The sequence below is a fragment of the Mchenga conophoros genome, linkage group LG7 (genome assembly GCF_057382185.1).
Source record: "Mchenga conophoros isolate Kocher_MC1m ecotype Shallow Benthic linkage group LG7, M_conophoros_male_GT1.1, whole genome shotgun sequence".
NCBI classification, from domain to species: Eukaryota; Metazoa; Chordata; class Actinopteri; order Cichliformes; family Cichlidae; genus Mchenga; species Mchenga conophoros.
In genome coordinates this window covers 38,794,664-38,808,146 of record NC_140532.1, presented here as the reverse complement: position 1 = coordinate 38,808,146, position 13,483 = coordinate 38,794,664, and the positions used below count along the sequence as shown (strand labels likewise).

Sequence of the window (13,483 nt, the reverse complement as noted above, 5' to 3'; positions counted from 1 at the left end):
ATTTGGAATCAGGGCAGTGGGGAAAAAGTGGGTAGATTCACTTAATAACCCTTTGATTATCTAAACACACTGTAGTGTAACCGCATGCGCGCGCGCGCGCACACACACACACACACACACACACACACACACACACACACACACACACACACACACATATTAAGTTATTCTATATTCTATGTTTTTCCATCTGTCATCTCCATCATCATCATCATGATCATAATCAGCGTTCTGCTTTCATATAGGTGTGGGCCAGCAACTTTCTTCCTAATGAGCCGGCCCTGTCAGACCGCTGTCAGAGAGCATACTATCAGAAACACGGAGAGCCAATGCTGCTGCAATATGCCAAACGGGAGGCTGAGAAAAAGGTACGGCTCACACATAAACACATTGTTTTGGTAACCTTTAAAACATGTGAACATTTTTGAAATAGTAATTTGTAATCTGTAATTTAATACATTTTAATTCACAAAATAAACAAACAAAATATATAATAATTAATTAATGATAATTAATAATGTTTCTGAATGATTAGTTACGCCATCAGTTGTTTATTCAATAATTACATTTGGGTAATTTAAAATAATTATATTATTTATTGTATATGGAATTATAACAGCAAGACTTTCTTTTGCCGTGTGTCTAAAACTGTTGGACACAGAGATGGATGAAGGTGTACTGTGGTATCTGTGCCATGGCAGGACCCCATTTTAATACAGTATGCACCCTTTAAGCAAAATTTTCCATTGTCCAGTTTTAAGGTTGTGGATGAGTAGATTTTAAGCATGGTTTGTTAAATCCTACACTGTAGTTTTGGTGCATAAACCGAACTCATTCCATTGTGTAATTTTGTAATTATCTTTTAAGAGAAGTTTAATTACCTGTCAAGTTCCTATTTAATAACAGTAGCTATTATAAAGTGTTCCCAAAGCTTGTATTTTACTCTTCCTGTGAGGTCAGGTTATTATCAGATTCAAAATTTCTAAAGTCATGAATTATGGAAAGTGTATCCAGTGTATTATCCAGAAATTGATGTCTAATGTGTGCTCCACAAGGAGACGTACAAGAGATGTGGTCTCCCAGGTCAAATATGCAACTCAAACCATAATACATGATTCCGAAGGCCTGTTTAATCAAATGATTTTCTTAATATATTACTTCAGTTATTTTTTTGATATAATGTTGATGGAAATTCCTCGAAATGCAGGATGCCTGCAAACCTCTGCCGTAGTGTTTTTCTCACCATGACTGCTCTCTTTATCTGTCTACTTTACTACACTTTTCTGCCATGCTGCTCTTTTCCTCTCTCTTACTTATACCTCACCATTCTCTTTTGATTTCCCATCCACATCATCTGCCTGTCTCTTGGTCAGTGAAGCGTGTGATTGGACAGCAGAGATGCTCATTAACATAATGCTGCAGCATCAATCTTCAACCTGCCAGAAGAACAGGAAAACTCAGTGTGGGTGTATTTGAGTGATCTTTCAGTCATGTGTACAGCATCAGCAGCAGTAACCACTGAAGACAGCACTGAGTACATTTAGCAGGTTGGCAAATGTCTTATTAGTGAGCATACACTTAGCAGAAACCCAGAACGAATTGGGAGTGAATTTTTACATCTCTATCTGAAACCATGGAGAACTGGCTTACTTATGCCACTTTTAATATACTTAACCTCAGGTTATATTCACAGCTAAAACCCTTTTTTTGTAAACCTGCTTCACTTTTGTTTATCCACCCATAAGCTACCCAAATACCGTATTTTTTGGACCATAAGGCACACCGGATTATAAGGTGCATTAAACGGAAAAAAAAATCAGATTAAATTTTACTCAACTCATTCTTCTTGCTTCCTCCACTTCCGTACCATTGATTAATCAATGTTGAATTCTCTCGCAGCTCCTCCATTCCTGTGTTGTTGCAGTATATTAATGACTAACCTTGTATTGTGGATTAATTATCTCAATTCTCCTGACTGAAGTTTGGTCTGTTTACAGCATTGGGAACTTTTATCGAGTGGAAAAAAGTTAGCGTTCGTCCTCCAGCTTCACTGTTTATGTTATGCTAACATAGCTGTGTCGCTAGCAATCACGTAGCACATCATTATATACCAGCTAGCCGAACTTCAGTAACCCTACAAATGTCACTGCTGTTTACTTTCCTTTCTACATTTATGTTGGAAGTGATAGCTGAGCTGTACGTTTTAATTTTTTCAGAAATCTCTCAGTCAGAACATGCTATATAATGTTTAGGTAGAAACTAGTGAGCTAACTTCCTGCTAACTTAATTCCGTTAAATTTAATAAATTCTGTTTTCATGGATGCCTGGATGTTAAATTTAGTTGTTACACCTGGTAAAGCAGCAACGCTGATCATTTTATTAAAGATGAAAGAATTTAGACAGTGTTTAACTCTGAGTGATGCCGCAGTGTTCGTTTGACTTTGGGACCTGAAGTTGACGGAGTTTTGGACCCAGATTACTCCACGAGGCTCCTGACTACGGTAGCCGTAATGCTCTGACAATCCATTAAGCGGTGCAGCTTCGTAGCTTACCAAAGTCATACTAAAACATTTCTTGACAGATTTTTGAGCGCCGTGTACCACATAAAATCGGTTCGAGGTCAGTAAGCACAACCAGAATTCATACATAAGGCACACCGGATTATAAGGCGCACTGTTGATTTTTGACAAAATTAAGGGATTTTAAGTGCGCCTTATAGTGCGGAAAATACAGTATGCTACCAGTTGATCTTGTTGTAATGATATTACCTAGCTGTGCCTTCAGTTTTAGACTTCCACCTGTAAGATGTTCTTGTAGTTTGATGTAAATTTACTGGGGCAACTATTCCCAATTAAAGTAATGATATCACATTACTAATATCACAAACTATATTTTCTACCAAGATGACAAGAATGACTACATTTTCATGTCTACATTAAACCTGATATTAAAACCTACAGACAATAAAGTCAGAATTCTGACTTTTTTCATAATTCTGAGAAAGAAGACAGAAAATCAGGACTTTCTAAATAAATGTCTTTCTTTGGTTAATTCCTGCCTGCATCCTGTGTAAGGATCTTGGGCCCTCTTCATCACATTTCTCACACTATGTATAACCTACACACCATGACAGTTAATTGCCTTGACTTCACTTTTTTCTATATATTAAAGAGGGGAAGCGCACAACAATAAATATACAACATTATTAAATAGTGATGATCATGGTAGTTAGTTTTTGTTTTTGTTTTTTTTGTTTTTTTTTTACCAGAGAGTAGCCAGAGTAGCTCTTCCTTTTAAAAAGCAATGTTTGGGCAAAGTCAGACTGATGAGCACCACCTGCATACTTAATGTAAAGGCCTTGAAAGACTGATACCAATCATTTTATATAAATATTTGCAAGAAAGGAAATCATTTTTTATCCATAATGTTGAACTTTTTTTATTTTACTTTTTAGTTAGGATGATTCATCAGTTAACATTTATGAACACACACATACACACGTGCACATGCACGCATAGACTCAAATAAGCCTTTTAAATATAAAAAGACCCTTAACTTCTTTTCTGTTAGTTGCTAAAGTTTCACTTTTGGTTTGTAAACTGTTCATTTTCCTGCTCATTTACCGTAAATTGTGGTCATTATTATTTTGATTAGATATTAAAAATGCAGCTGAAAATCACATACAACTAGACAGTGATATTTTTCTACTTGTAGCCTACTCTTGAATTGAAAGCGTTTTTGGTTTTTTTGTAGTTGTTTTTTTTTTTTATGCCAAAAAAGTATTTCAAGTTTAAGAATGGGTGAAGAGCGTTTCAGATTAACTGCAAGGAGTAAAGTAAGACGAAGGCAGAGAAGCAAGTAGATGGAACGAGAGACAGAAAGAACAAAAGAAGCTTGCAGGAGTCGAGTGGAGATAGAGAGAGAGGAGTGAAGGCACAAACAGAGATGCAAAGTCACAAAGAGAGAAAGACATGCAGGTGAGAGGAAAAAAGAAAAAATCAGACAGCCTCTGATTCATTCAGGGAATGAGCTGACCTGTTCTACTGGGAGTGTGTGTCTGTATGTGAGGGAGATAGAGAGGATAGCATTAAGGCTTTGAGAAGAGCAGAGTAGACACTTGAATCTCCTAGACAGGTACTCATGGGGACTGACCTTTATAAAATCAGTGTGAAAGTAGAAGTGTGTGTGTGCAAAAAAGCCTTGTCGTCTTCTAACGTCTCTCTCCTTCTCTCCCTCTCGCTGGCTCCTTGCTCCTGTCTCTCTGACCTCGTGGTTAGGACCTTAAATTGGCACACTGCCGTGTTTAGAGGTCTCTGAATTGGTCTTCGGCTCCCAGGTGACACTCTTGACTTTGAAACAAAAACTTTCTAAGCTAATTGAGTAAAACTCCTTGGGATTTGCTGTCCGTGAAGTGTCTGTTTTACGCCACCCTTCGCTTCCTCTCTGTCATTTAATAGCACCTCCTCTTCAATCTTTCCTCACCATTCTGGCTCTCAGTTTTCCATCTTCATTGTGTTTCTCTGTAATTCTGTTGAAAGTACTGAAGACAAAAGAACTTGAGTAGGCTTGAGGATAAAGAATAAAAAAACTGAGTGTTAATAGAACAAAAATAGAAGAAACTATGTAGATATATGTAGCGTAAGTGCTTTTAGGTTAAAAAAAATTTTATGGTTAAAAGCATAAAATGTGAGTCATGGTGATTTGATTAAATAATTTGCATTAAAATATTATACAGTTTTCTTTACAGTGTTGCGCTACATCATCCCTTTTAAAAGATAAATAAATAAAGCGTATGTGGTGAAACAGAAGCCATGGTCTCTGTGGTATTACTCCAGGCACTAAGTAGAATTCTATACAGCAAATTCACTTGATTAGGAGAACTGAACATTTTGTGATTCTGTTAGATTACTTTGTGTTTTCCCCCCACAGTTATTTAACAGCACATTATTCCCTGTAGATCCATTAATTATGCACTAATGCCTTTCTGGGCAAGCTTGTTCAAACCTGTGGAAGAATTATAGCTCCGACTCTTATCTGGCTAGAAGTGTGATTACTGATAATTAGGTTTATAGTAGTATTGCACAACAACTCTAGTTCTGGGGTTAGAAACACAGTGATGGGAAATGACAGATTGAGTCACAATACATTATTTTCTGCTGGTGTGGGGGATGTCTTGAATACCTGGAGGAAATCCAGGGTCCAAAATTCGGCAATCACCGCACAGAAGGTGCAACAAGGGTGAACAACATGCTGGTAGAAACATGTTCAGTATTTAAACCTTTGAACTATTGTTAATTGTTTTCTGTTAGTCTAACTCCCTTTGCTCAGGTTGGATTGTAGGTATGTTGCTAGACTCTGATAAGTTATGATTTCTGATGTGCAAATGGTTGCAAATAAAAAGAGTGAAGGAAATCAAAAATCAGGCAAACTAGGTGTACACTGAATAATTAAAGCACCTTTCAAAAACAGAATTTGCACAGTGCTTTCAGAGGCAAGTACAAGTAGAAATTTGAAAAGAAAGCCAGAGGTTATGGCCAGAAATAAAACTGTAAAATTAAACTTAGGTTAAGAGACAGAAAAACACTGCATACAAAATACACAAGACAGTCAAAAAAGATACACAAATAACAACAAAATAAAGAACAAGAAAGAGAGCGCAAACATCACATAAAAGCAAGTTTATGAAAATGTGTTTTTTGGAATTAATTTGAGACAAGTCACAGATTTTCCAAGACTTATATACTCAGGTGGGTTATTCAAAAGGATATTCTAAGCCTTGACTTTGGAAACACCAGGAGGGCAGCACTTGAGGATCTAAGGCTGTAAGATGGCTGATATCGGGGTAACACATCTGCTATGTAGCCTGGAGCCAGATCAAAACATGCTTTAAAAGTGATAAGTAAAATTTAAAAACAATCTCAAAATTACAAGAAGCCAGTATAGAGAAGGTATGTGTATTTATTTCCTTTGACAATGCATTGTGTTGAGTTGTTGATCTGTGTATTATTTTATTCTTGTCTCTTACAAACCTTATGATTATACACAGCACACTATAAAATCATTTTAGTACCATTTTGAGAGATGTGATTCACTGAGTGCTCCATTCAGCATTATCAATTTAACACAAACTTTACTTTTACAGTTAGGCTCTGGTAAATCCTTTCTTCTATCAGTGATCCTTGGATTGTTTCTGCTCGTTGACTTGAATTCAACTTGTTCTTTTTAGGCAAGCGAAATCACACATCATACAAGCCTGTGTGCAGTGTGTCAATTAGGTGCTATGGATGATGGAAACCAAGAAGTGCAGTTGTATAGCTGATGATTTTGGCTTTCTGCCACAGTTCTTTTCAGTCTCAATACACTCACAGATCAGATTTCAGATTTCCAGCTTTTATAAATTCACTCTTCACCTGGCAGTACTAAGCAACAGACAGGCATCTTAGCTTCATATCTTTGGTTAAAGAACCCTTTGAGGTGTTAATTTATCAGGTCTGTGCTTTGATAACAATAAGCAGTGAGTTCTGTTAGGAAATACATGCAAACAAACAGAACCTGGAAGTAAAATGCAAAGAGGAAAAAACGATTGCATGTATTCTGTTGGGATTACTAGCCAAGTTGCATCAGATTCATGCTAGTGATTTAACACACACACAAGCATGTGCACACACTTATCTATTTTTGATGGATTGTAATAGCAAGGTCAGGGCTTGTTTGTGCCCATTCATCAGCTTGTTAATTCTTGGCTTCAGACACATTTTGCATATAAACAATTTATGATAATTAGGCTACTTGCTGCGAACAGCCAAACCTGACTGACTCATTATATTACCATTTTGAACCCACTTTGTTACAACATGCTATTTTCTTTTTTTTAACTTTATGGCTCCTTTTTCTAGTGTAATAAGCTAAAGGGATCAAATTACTACTTTCAACATGTGTAGGGTAATTTTAGTTTAGCAAACATAAGTGTGAATGTTCCTGTGTAGCATCGGGTATATCTTTATGTATCATGGAAATTTTCTTTTCTCTTTTTTTTTCTGTTTGCATAATATAAGACAGCAAAACCCTATACAGGTATACAGTATCTGTATGACACATACCATAAAAGGTATAATTACAGTATACAATAATGTGGAAAGGTTTTTTTTGTTAGGAAAATGGGAAATGGGTGCGGCGCAAAACATGAAACAAATGGAGATGCACAATACAAGGCAAAAACTAAGTTTGTACAATTTAATGGGCTTGAAAAATCAACATTTGGTATGATCTCCTTTTATTATCCAACATAGCATGAACTGTCTTCATAGCTTCTTGAAGGACTATTGCCTGAAATGCAGCCCCAAACCATGACAGAGCCTCTATTGTATTTTACAGTCAGCTGCAGACTTTTACTGTTTACCTTTCTCAAATTTCAAATTTGGATTTATCACTCCATAAGACCTGTTGCCACTGATCTTTCTTGTCAGTTCTTGTGTAATTTGGCAAACCTCAATTTTTGTCTCCTTGTTTTTCTTGCTTACAAATAGCTTCTTGACAACCAATCTTCCAATGAGACCATTTCGATGAGGTATCAGTAGATGGGTCAGATGCACCTCTCAGGTCCTGTGTCAGGTCTTTGCTGCACGTTTTCCTATTTCTTAAGGAAATGACTTTCAGATACTGTTTATCTGTTGTAGGTCAATTTTGTAGCCCTGTTCCTTTTTTTGTCGTCTATTTGTTTGATTTCCTCAAAATTCTTAAGGACACACTTAACATCCTGGTGAGATATCCCAAGCTTTTTGATAACAGCTCTTTGGGAATCACCTTGTTGATATGAAAATACTATGTTATGCCTGTCAAAGTGTTATCTTTGGCTTTTTCATAAATTCAAGGAAAGCACGTGACCAAAAATACCTAAAGATACAATTAAATGTTGCTTCTTTGCTTTGTTCTCTGTTAGGTGTACACGGGACACTGTTGAGTCATCCCTTGAGTCAGGTGTCTTTTTTATGCTTGAATGATTCATAGGTTAGTGTTAGGTGTCTCAATAAATAAACACACATTCCTATGAAAATGGTCGGGTACAAGGACTGGAGTGAAAATGAATGTAAATCAGCCAATGTACAAAGAAAAGCTTTGGAAGTTATTCAGAAAGGCTGAAGAAACTATTGCTAAGGCAACTTTAAAAATATAAAAAAAAGTCTGGCTTATTAGAACTGAGATTTAAATAAAACCTTGGAGGCTAAAGACTTTTGCACAGCAGAAGTAATTTTGGTTTGTAAAAATGGTAATGTGATGACCTCATGAAGTATCTGGGAAGCCACTTTAGCTTTGTATCAGCAATTTAGGCTTTATATTATTGATATGTAATACATAATTCTGCTTCTTTGCACACTTTAAAACATGTTAATGTGTATCCTCTTAGGAACGTGTTGTGGTGGAGAGTTCTGATTGGCTGGCAGTGGTTCCATATTGGGCAACTTGGCCTTATCAGACATTGTTGTTACCAAGACGACATGTCCTCCGAATCAGTGACTTGACAACAGAGGAAAGAGAGGGTAAGTGTGTGTTTTAAGACTGTCTGTGTGTAAGGATACTTACAGAGTTAGTGACTGAGAGAGTGATACGGCAATTTAGAGTTCTCTGAGGTGAAACTGTGATTGAGTGAAGAACCTGCAGCTTTGATTTCTGATATGTATCATCTTCAAAGTAGAAAAAGTATATAATTTTAGACCCTTTTACACACTTTAAGTTCAAAAAGTGTTTTCTAAGCTGTTTAAGTACTATGTAACTACAGAAGAGTATTACCTTTTAATACATTTGTCAAATCCTCCACTATGTGAAATTGTTGTAACTGATTACTTAATTTTTTGTTATTGTTTTGTTTTTGCAATTTCTTTTTGTAAAATAATGATTAACTTTATCTTTCGGTTTTCGTGTTAACACTATTCCAAATAATTAATCACTGTTAAAGTATGGTTTAGTGGTTTACATGCATTTAAGGTTAAAGACATTATAGACATTATATACTTGATTAAAATTGCAAATACATCACCTTTTCTCCAACATATACAGTGGGGCAAAAAAGTATTTAGTCAGCCACCGATTGTGCAAGTTCCCCCACTTAAAATGATGACAGAGGTCAGTAATTTGCACCAGAGGTACACTTCAACTGTGAGAGACAGAATGTGAAAAAAAAATCCATGAATTCACATGGTAGGATTTGTAAAGAATTTATTCATAAATTAGGGTGGAAAATAAGTATTTGGTCACCTCAAACAAGGAAAATCTCTGGCTTTCACAGACCTGTAACGTCTTCTGTAAGAAGCTTTTCTGTCCCCCACTCGTTACCTGTATGAATGGCACCTGTTTGAACTCATCATCTGTATAAAAGACACCTGTCCACAGCCTCAAACAGTCAGACTCCAAACTCCGCCATGGCCAAGACCAAAGAGCTTTCGAAGGACACCAGGAAAAGTATTGTAGACCTGCACCAGACTGGGAAGAGTGAATCAACAATAGGCAAGCAGCTTGGTGTGAAAAAATCAACTGTGGGAGCAATCATCAGAAAATGGAAGACATACAAGACCACTGATAATCTCCCTCGATCTGGGGCTCCACGCAAGATCTCATCCCGTGGGGTCAAAATGATCATGAGAACGGTGAGCAAAGATCCCAGAACCACACGGGGGGACCTGGTGAATGACCTGCAGAGAGCTGGGACCAAAGTAACAAAGGTCACCATCAGTAACACACTACAACGGCAGGGAATCAAATCCCGCAGTGCCAGACGTGTTCCGCTGCTGAAGCCAGTGCATGTCCAGGCCCGTCTGAAGTTTGCCAGAGAGCACATGGATGATACAGCAGAGGATTGGGAGAATGTCATGTGGTCAGATGAAACCAAAGTAGAACTTTTTGGTATAAACTCAACTCGTCGTGTTTGGAGGAAGAAGAATACTGAGTTGCATCCCAAGAACACCATACCTACTGTGAAGCATGGGGGTGGAAACATCATGCTATGGGGCTGTTTTTCTGCCAAGGGGACAGGACGACTGATCCGTGTTAAGGACAGAATGAATGGGGCCATGTATCGTGAGATTTTGAGCCAAAACCTCCTTCCATCAGTGAGAACTTTGAAGATGAAACGAGGCTGGGTCTCCCAACATGACAATGATCCAAAACACACCGCCCGGGCAACAAAGGAGTGGCTCCGTAAGAAGCATTTGAAAGTCCTGGAGTGGCCTAGCCAGTCTCCAGACCTCAACCCCATAGAAAATCTGTGGCGGGAGTTGAAAGTCCGTGTTGCTCGGCGACAGCCCCAAAACATCACTGCTCTCGAGAAGATCTGCATGGAGGAATGGGCCAAAATACCAGCTACTGTGTGTGCAAACCTGGTAAAGACCTATAGTAAACGTTTGACCTCTGTTATTGCCAACAAAGGTTATGTTACAAAGTATTGAGTTGTATTTTTGTTATTGACCAAATACTTATTTTCCACCCTGATTTACGGATAAATTCTTTACAAATCCTACCATGTGGATTCATGGATTTTTTTTTCACATTCTGTCTCTCACAGTTGAAGTGTACCTCTGGTGCAAATTACTGACCTCTGTCATCATTTTAGGTGGGGGAACTTGCACAATCGGTGGCTGACTAAATACTTTTTTGCCCCACTGTAAGCCAATGACAGAATGTTTTTGAACTGTGTGTTACAAATATTTTAGCTCTCAAAGATAAAGATAGATAAAGATAAAATTAAAGAAGAGATCATATTTTAGATATTAGAAGTGAAACTACTGATGAATTGTGACAGATTACTTTGAATATTTTTTTATTTATCTGTCGTGTGTGTGTGTGTGTGTGTGTGTGTGTGTGTGTGTGTGTGTGTAATTGTTTGTATACTAATAATTCTGGACTTTTTTCTTTTATATTCCAGTTTCCCTCCAAAATACTGATTTTTTTATTTTTAAATTTTTCAGTTCAAAGCTTTTTTGCTTGCATTTGTTTCTCATTTCACATTTAAAGTTTTTTTTTTCACTCTTACACCCTTGCTTCAGCTTCCCTTCCTCATGTAGTTAATTTTTAACTATGCGCACAGGTATATAAGTATATGTAAATGTGTTCATGCTCCCTATTTCCCACACTATTTGCCTTTAGTCATTATATCTATGTCTGTGTTACTGTTTGTCAGGTCTGGCTGCCATTATGAAGCGTCTACTGACCAAATATGACAATCTGTTCGAAGTCTCTTTTCCATACTCCATGGGCTGGCATGGTAAGACAAAAAGTGGCATGGTCGGGGGGGGAATTAAAAAGAAACAGTCATATTTTTATGATATTTTAAGAGAGTGAAAGAAATATGAGAGACAGGTGGCAGAAAACTTTCAAGATACTTTTAGTTTAAATAAATAGATGGATGTATCACATGTAGACTACTACAAAATATTGTAATATATCCATATAATAATATAAAATGACACAGATTGTATATCTTTTCTTCTGTGAACTGTCACAGTGGATTTTAAATCAGTCAATCAAGGTGTGATTGAAGTGCAGACTCTCAGTTTTAAATCAAGAGGTTTACTAAACGTATTGCCTTAACTGTTCAGCAATTATAGCCATTTTTATACAATGCCTCATTTTCAAAATTAACTGAACAAACTAACAATTTTAAATATTAGGAGGTTTTCACTACTTTGCATTCAGTTACTGCCTGACATCTAGAACCCCAAATGATGCATTTTCTCCTTTGAGATGCTTTGCTAGGCCTTTACTGCAATCACTTGGCTTTTGCTTTGTCCATCTCTAGTTCTTTGGTTTTGTCTTTAGCAACTGAAGTGCATGCTCTATTGGTTGAGATCAGGTGAGTGACTTGGCCGTTGAAGGATGTCCAATTCCTTTTCCTTGAGAACCTCTTTGTTCGCTTTTGCACTGTGCTTTGGGTCATTATCAGTTTATACTGTAAAGTTCCATCTAATCAATTTTGCATGATTTGACTGAATCTGAGTGATCAGCTAGTGCAGTTATTATAGAATAATCTATAAAAATGTGTGTTTTCAAGTGTTTTCATAGTCAGTATTTAAATGATTTCTCATACCACACCAAATTGGCACCAATGAGAAGTCATATGGAAGGAGGGTGATTAAAATTCTGTCACACCTTATGTTTTTGACAGCCCCGCAGATTTTTAATACTGAAAATCCACCCCACTTTGACCTCATATGCATTATATTTTCTGCAACACAAGATTAAAGATGCCACTTCTTGCCTTTTTCCTTACATCCTCTGGTTTTTCTTTGAGCTTTCAATTGCTTTTCTCCACCTCTTGTTATATTTAATTATTTGTGCCACCCTTTCTCCATTAAGTCAACGTTCACCTTGTGACATGCTTTTTAATAATGGCAGATCGGCATAATTAACATGCAGAGGACTTCTCATCCCCAGTCTTCCACCTATCTCCTTGATCGGTCTTTTCTCCCCAACATAATTTTGCAAAGGCACTTCATCATACACAACACAAAATGAACATATGAATATTGATCAGCTCGTCCAATGTCACTGGAAAGATATATGTTCGTTAAGGTGCAACACACGTTTTCTGATGTTTAGATAGCTCTTGCTGCAATTGCATCATCTCTGCCGTAATAAATTGGTTGATAAAGTCTCAGCTTTGACATCAGCCACTTACTGTGTTACCACTTTAGTGTGCACTCAGACACATTGAAATATTTACATTTTTAAAACTTCTACAAAAGATACAACCTTTTTGTCTCTTATGTAAAACAGGAGATCTTAGGCTACGTTCACACTGCAGGTCTTAATGCTTAATTCCGATTTTTTGATCAAATCCATTTTTTTTGTCTGCTCATTCACACTACAAATAAATTGTGACAGCAAACGCGCTCTAGTGTGAACCCTCAAAGCGGCCCGCATGCGCAAAAGAAGACATCACACACAACGCGCTCTGTTTAGACCCAGACCAAACAGTATTATTTGACTGTTTCAGACTTTACGTTTCCCAATTTTGCCTTAAGTTATAAAGTTATTTTGTTATTTACATATGGAGTAATAATGATCCTTATTGCTGTTTTAGAGAGGAGCCATGCTTCAAAGGATGCAGATTTCTGTCAGAATCTGCAGATTATACAGTACAAATAAAATGTTCCTCTACACCGCATGGCCAGGAAGCGTTAACGATGTCTTCTCGGGCGCTTCTCCGGCGCTGATAATTGGTGTCTGTTTTGTGTCAGTGACGTAAAAGACGGATTTAATGCGACATGACCGTTCAAACAGCAGACACTTTCTAAAACATCAGATATGTATCGGATTCAGTACCACATATGTTACTCCCCTCGAGTCGTAATAAAGCTCAACTTGTTCCTTGTGTTTTAACTGACATTTATTTCGGACAGGAGGATTCTTCGACATGCCTTAACTTGTAATGATGTCCAACCACAGCCGATACAATGCCGTCAGAACTAAAAAGAAATACAAACTTAAATGA

General features: G+C 37.2%; 1 protein-coding gene across 1 annotated transcript in view; it reads left to right on the top strand.

Annotated features, from left to right (window-relative positions):
- The window catches only part of galt (galactose-1-phosphate uridylyltransferase), a 42,536-nt gene that overhangs the window by 15,395 nt on the left and 13,658 nt on the right, over positions 1 to 13,483 (top strand). Inside the window, exons 7-9 of the mRNA XM_085279173.1 lie at positions 246 to 368; positions 8,405 to 8,537; positions 11,171 to 11,254. Of these exons, the coding sequence (XP_085135299.1) occupies positions 246 to 368; positions 8,405 to 8,537; positions 11,171 to 11,254 (340 nt within the window). The remainder of the gene's footprint in view (positions 1 to 245; positions 369 to 8,404; positions 8,538 to 11,170; positions 11,255 to 13,483) is intronic.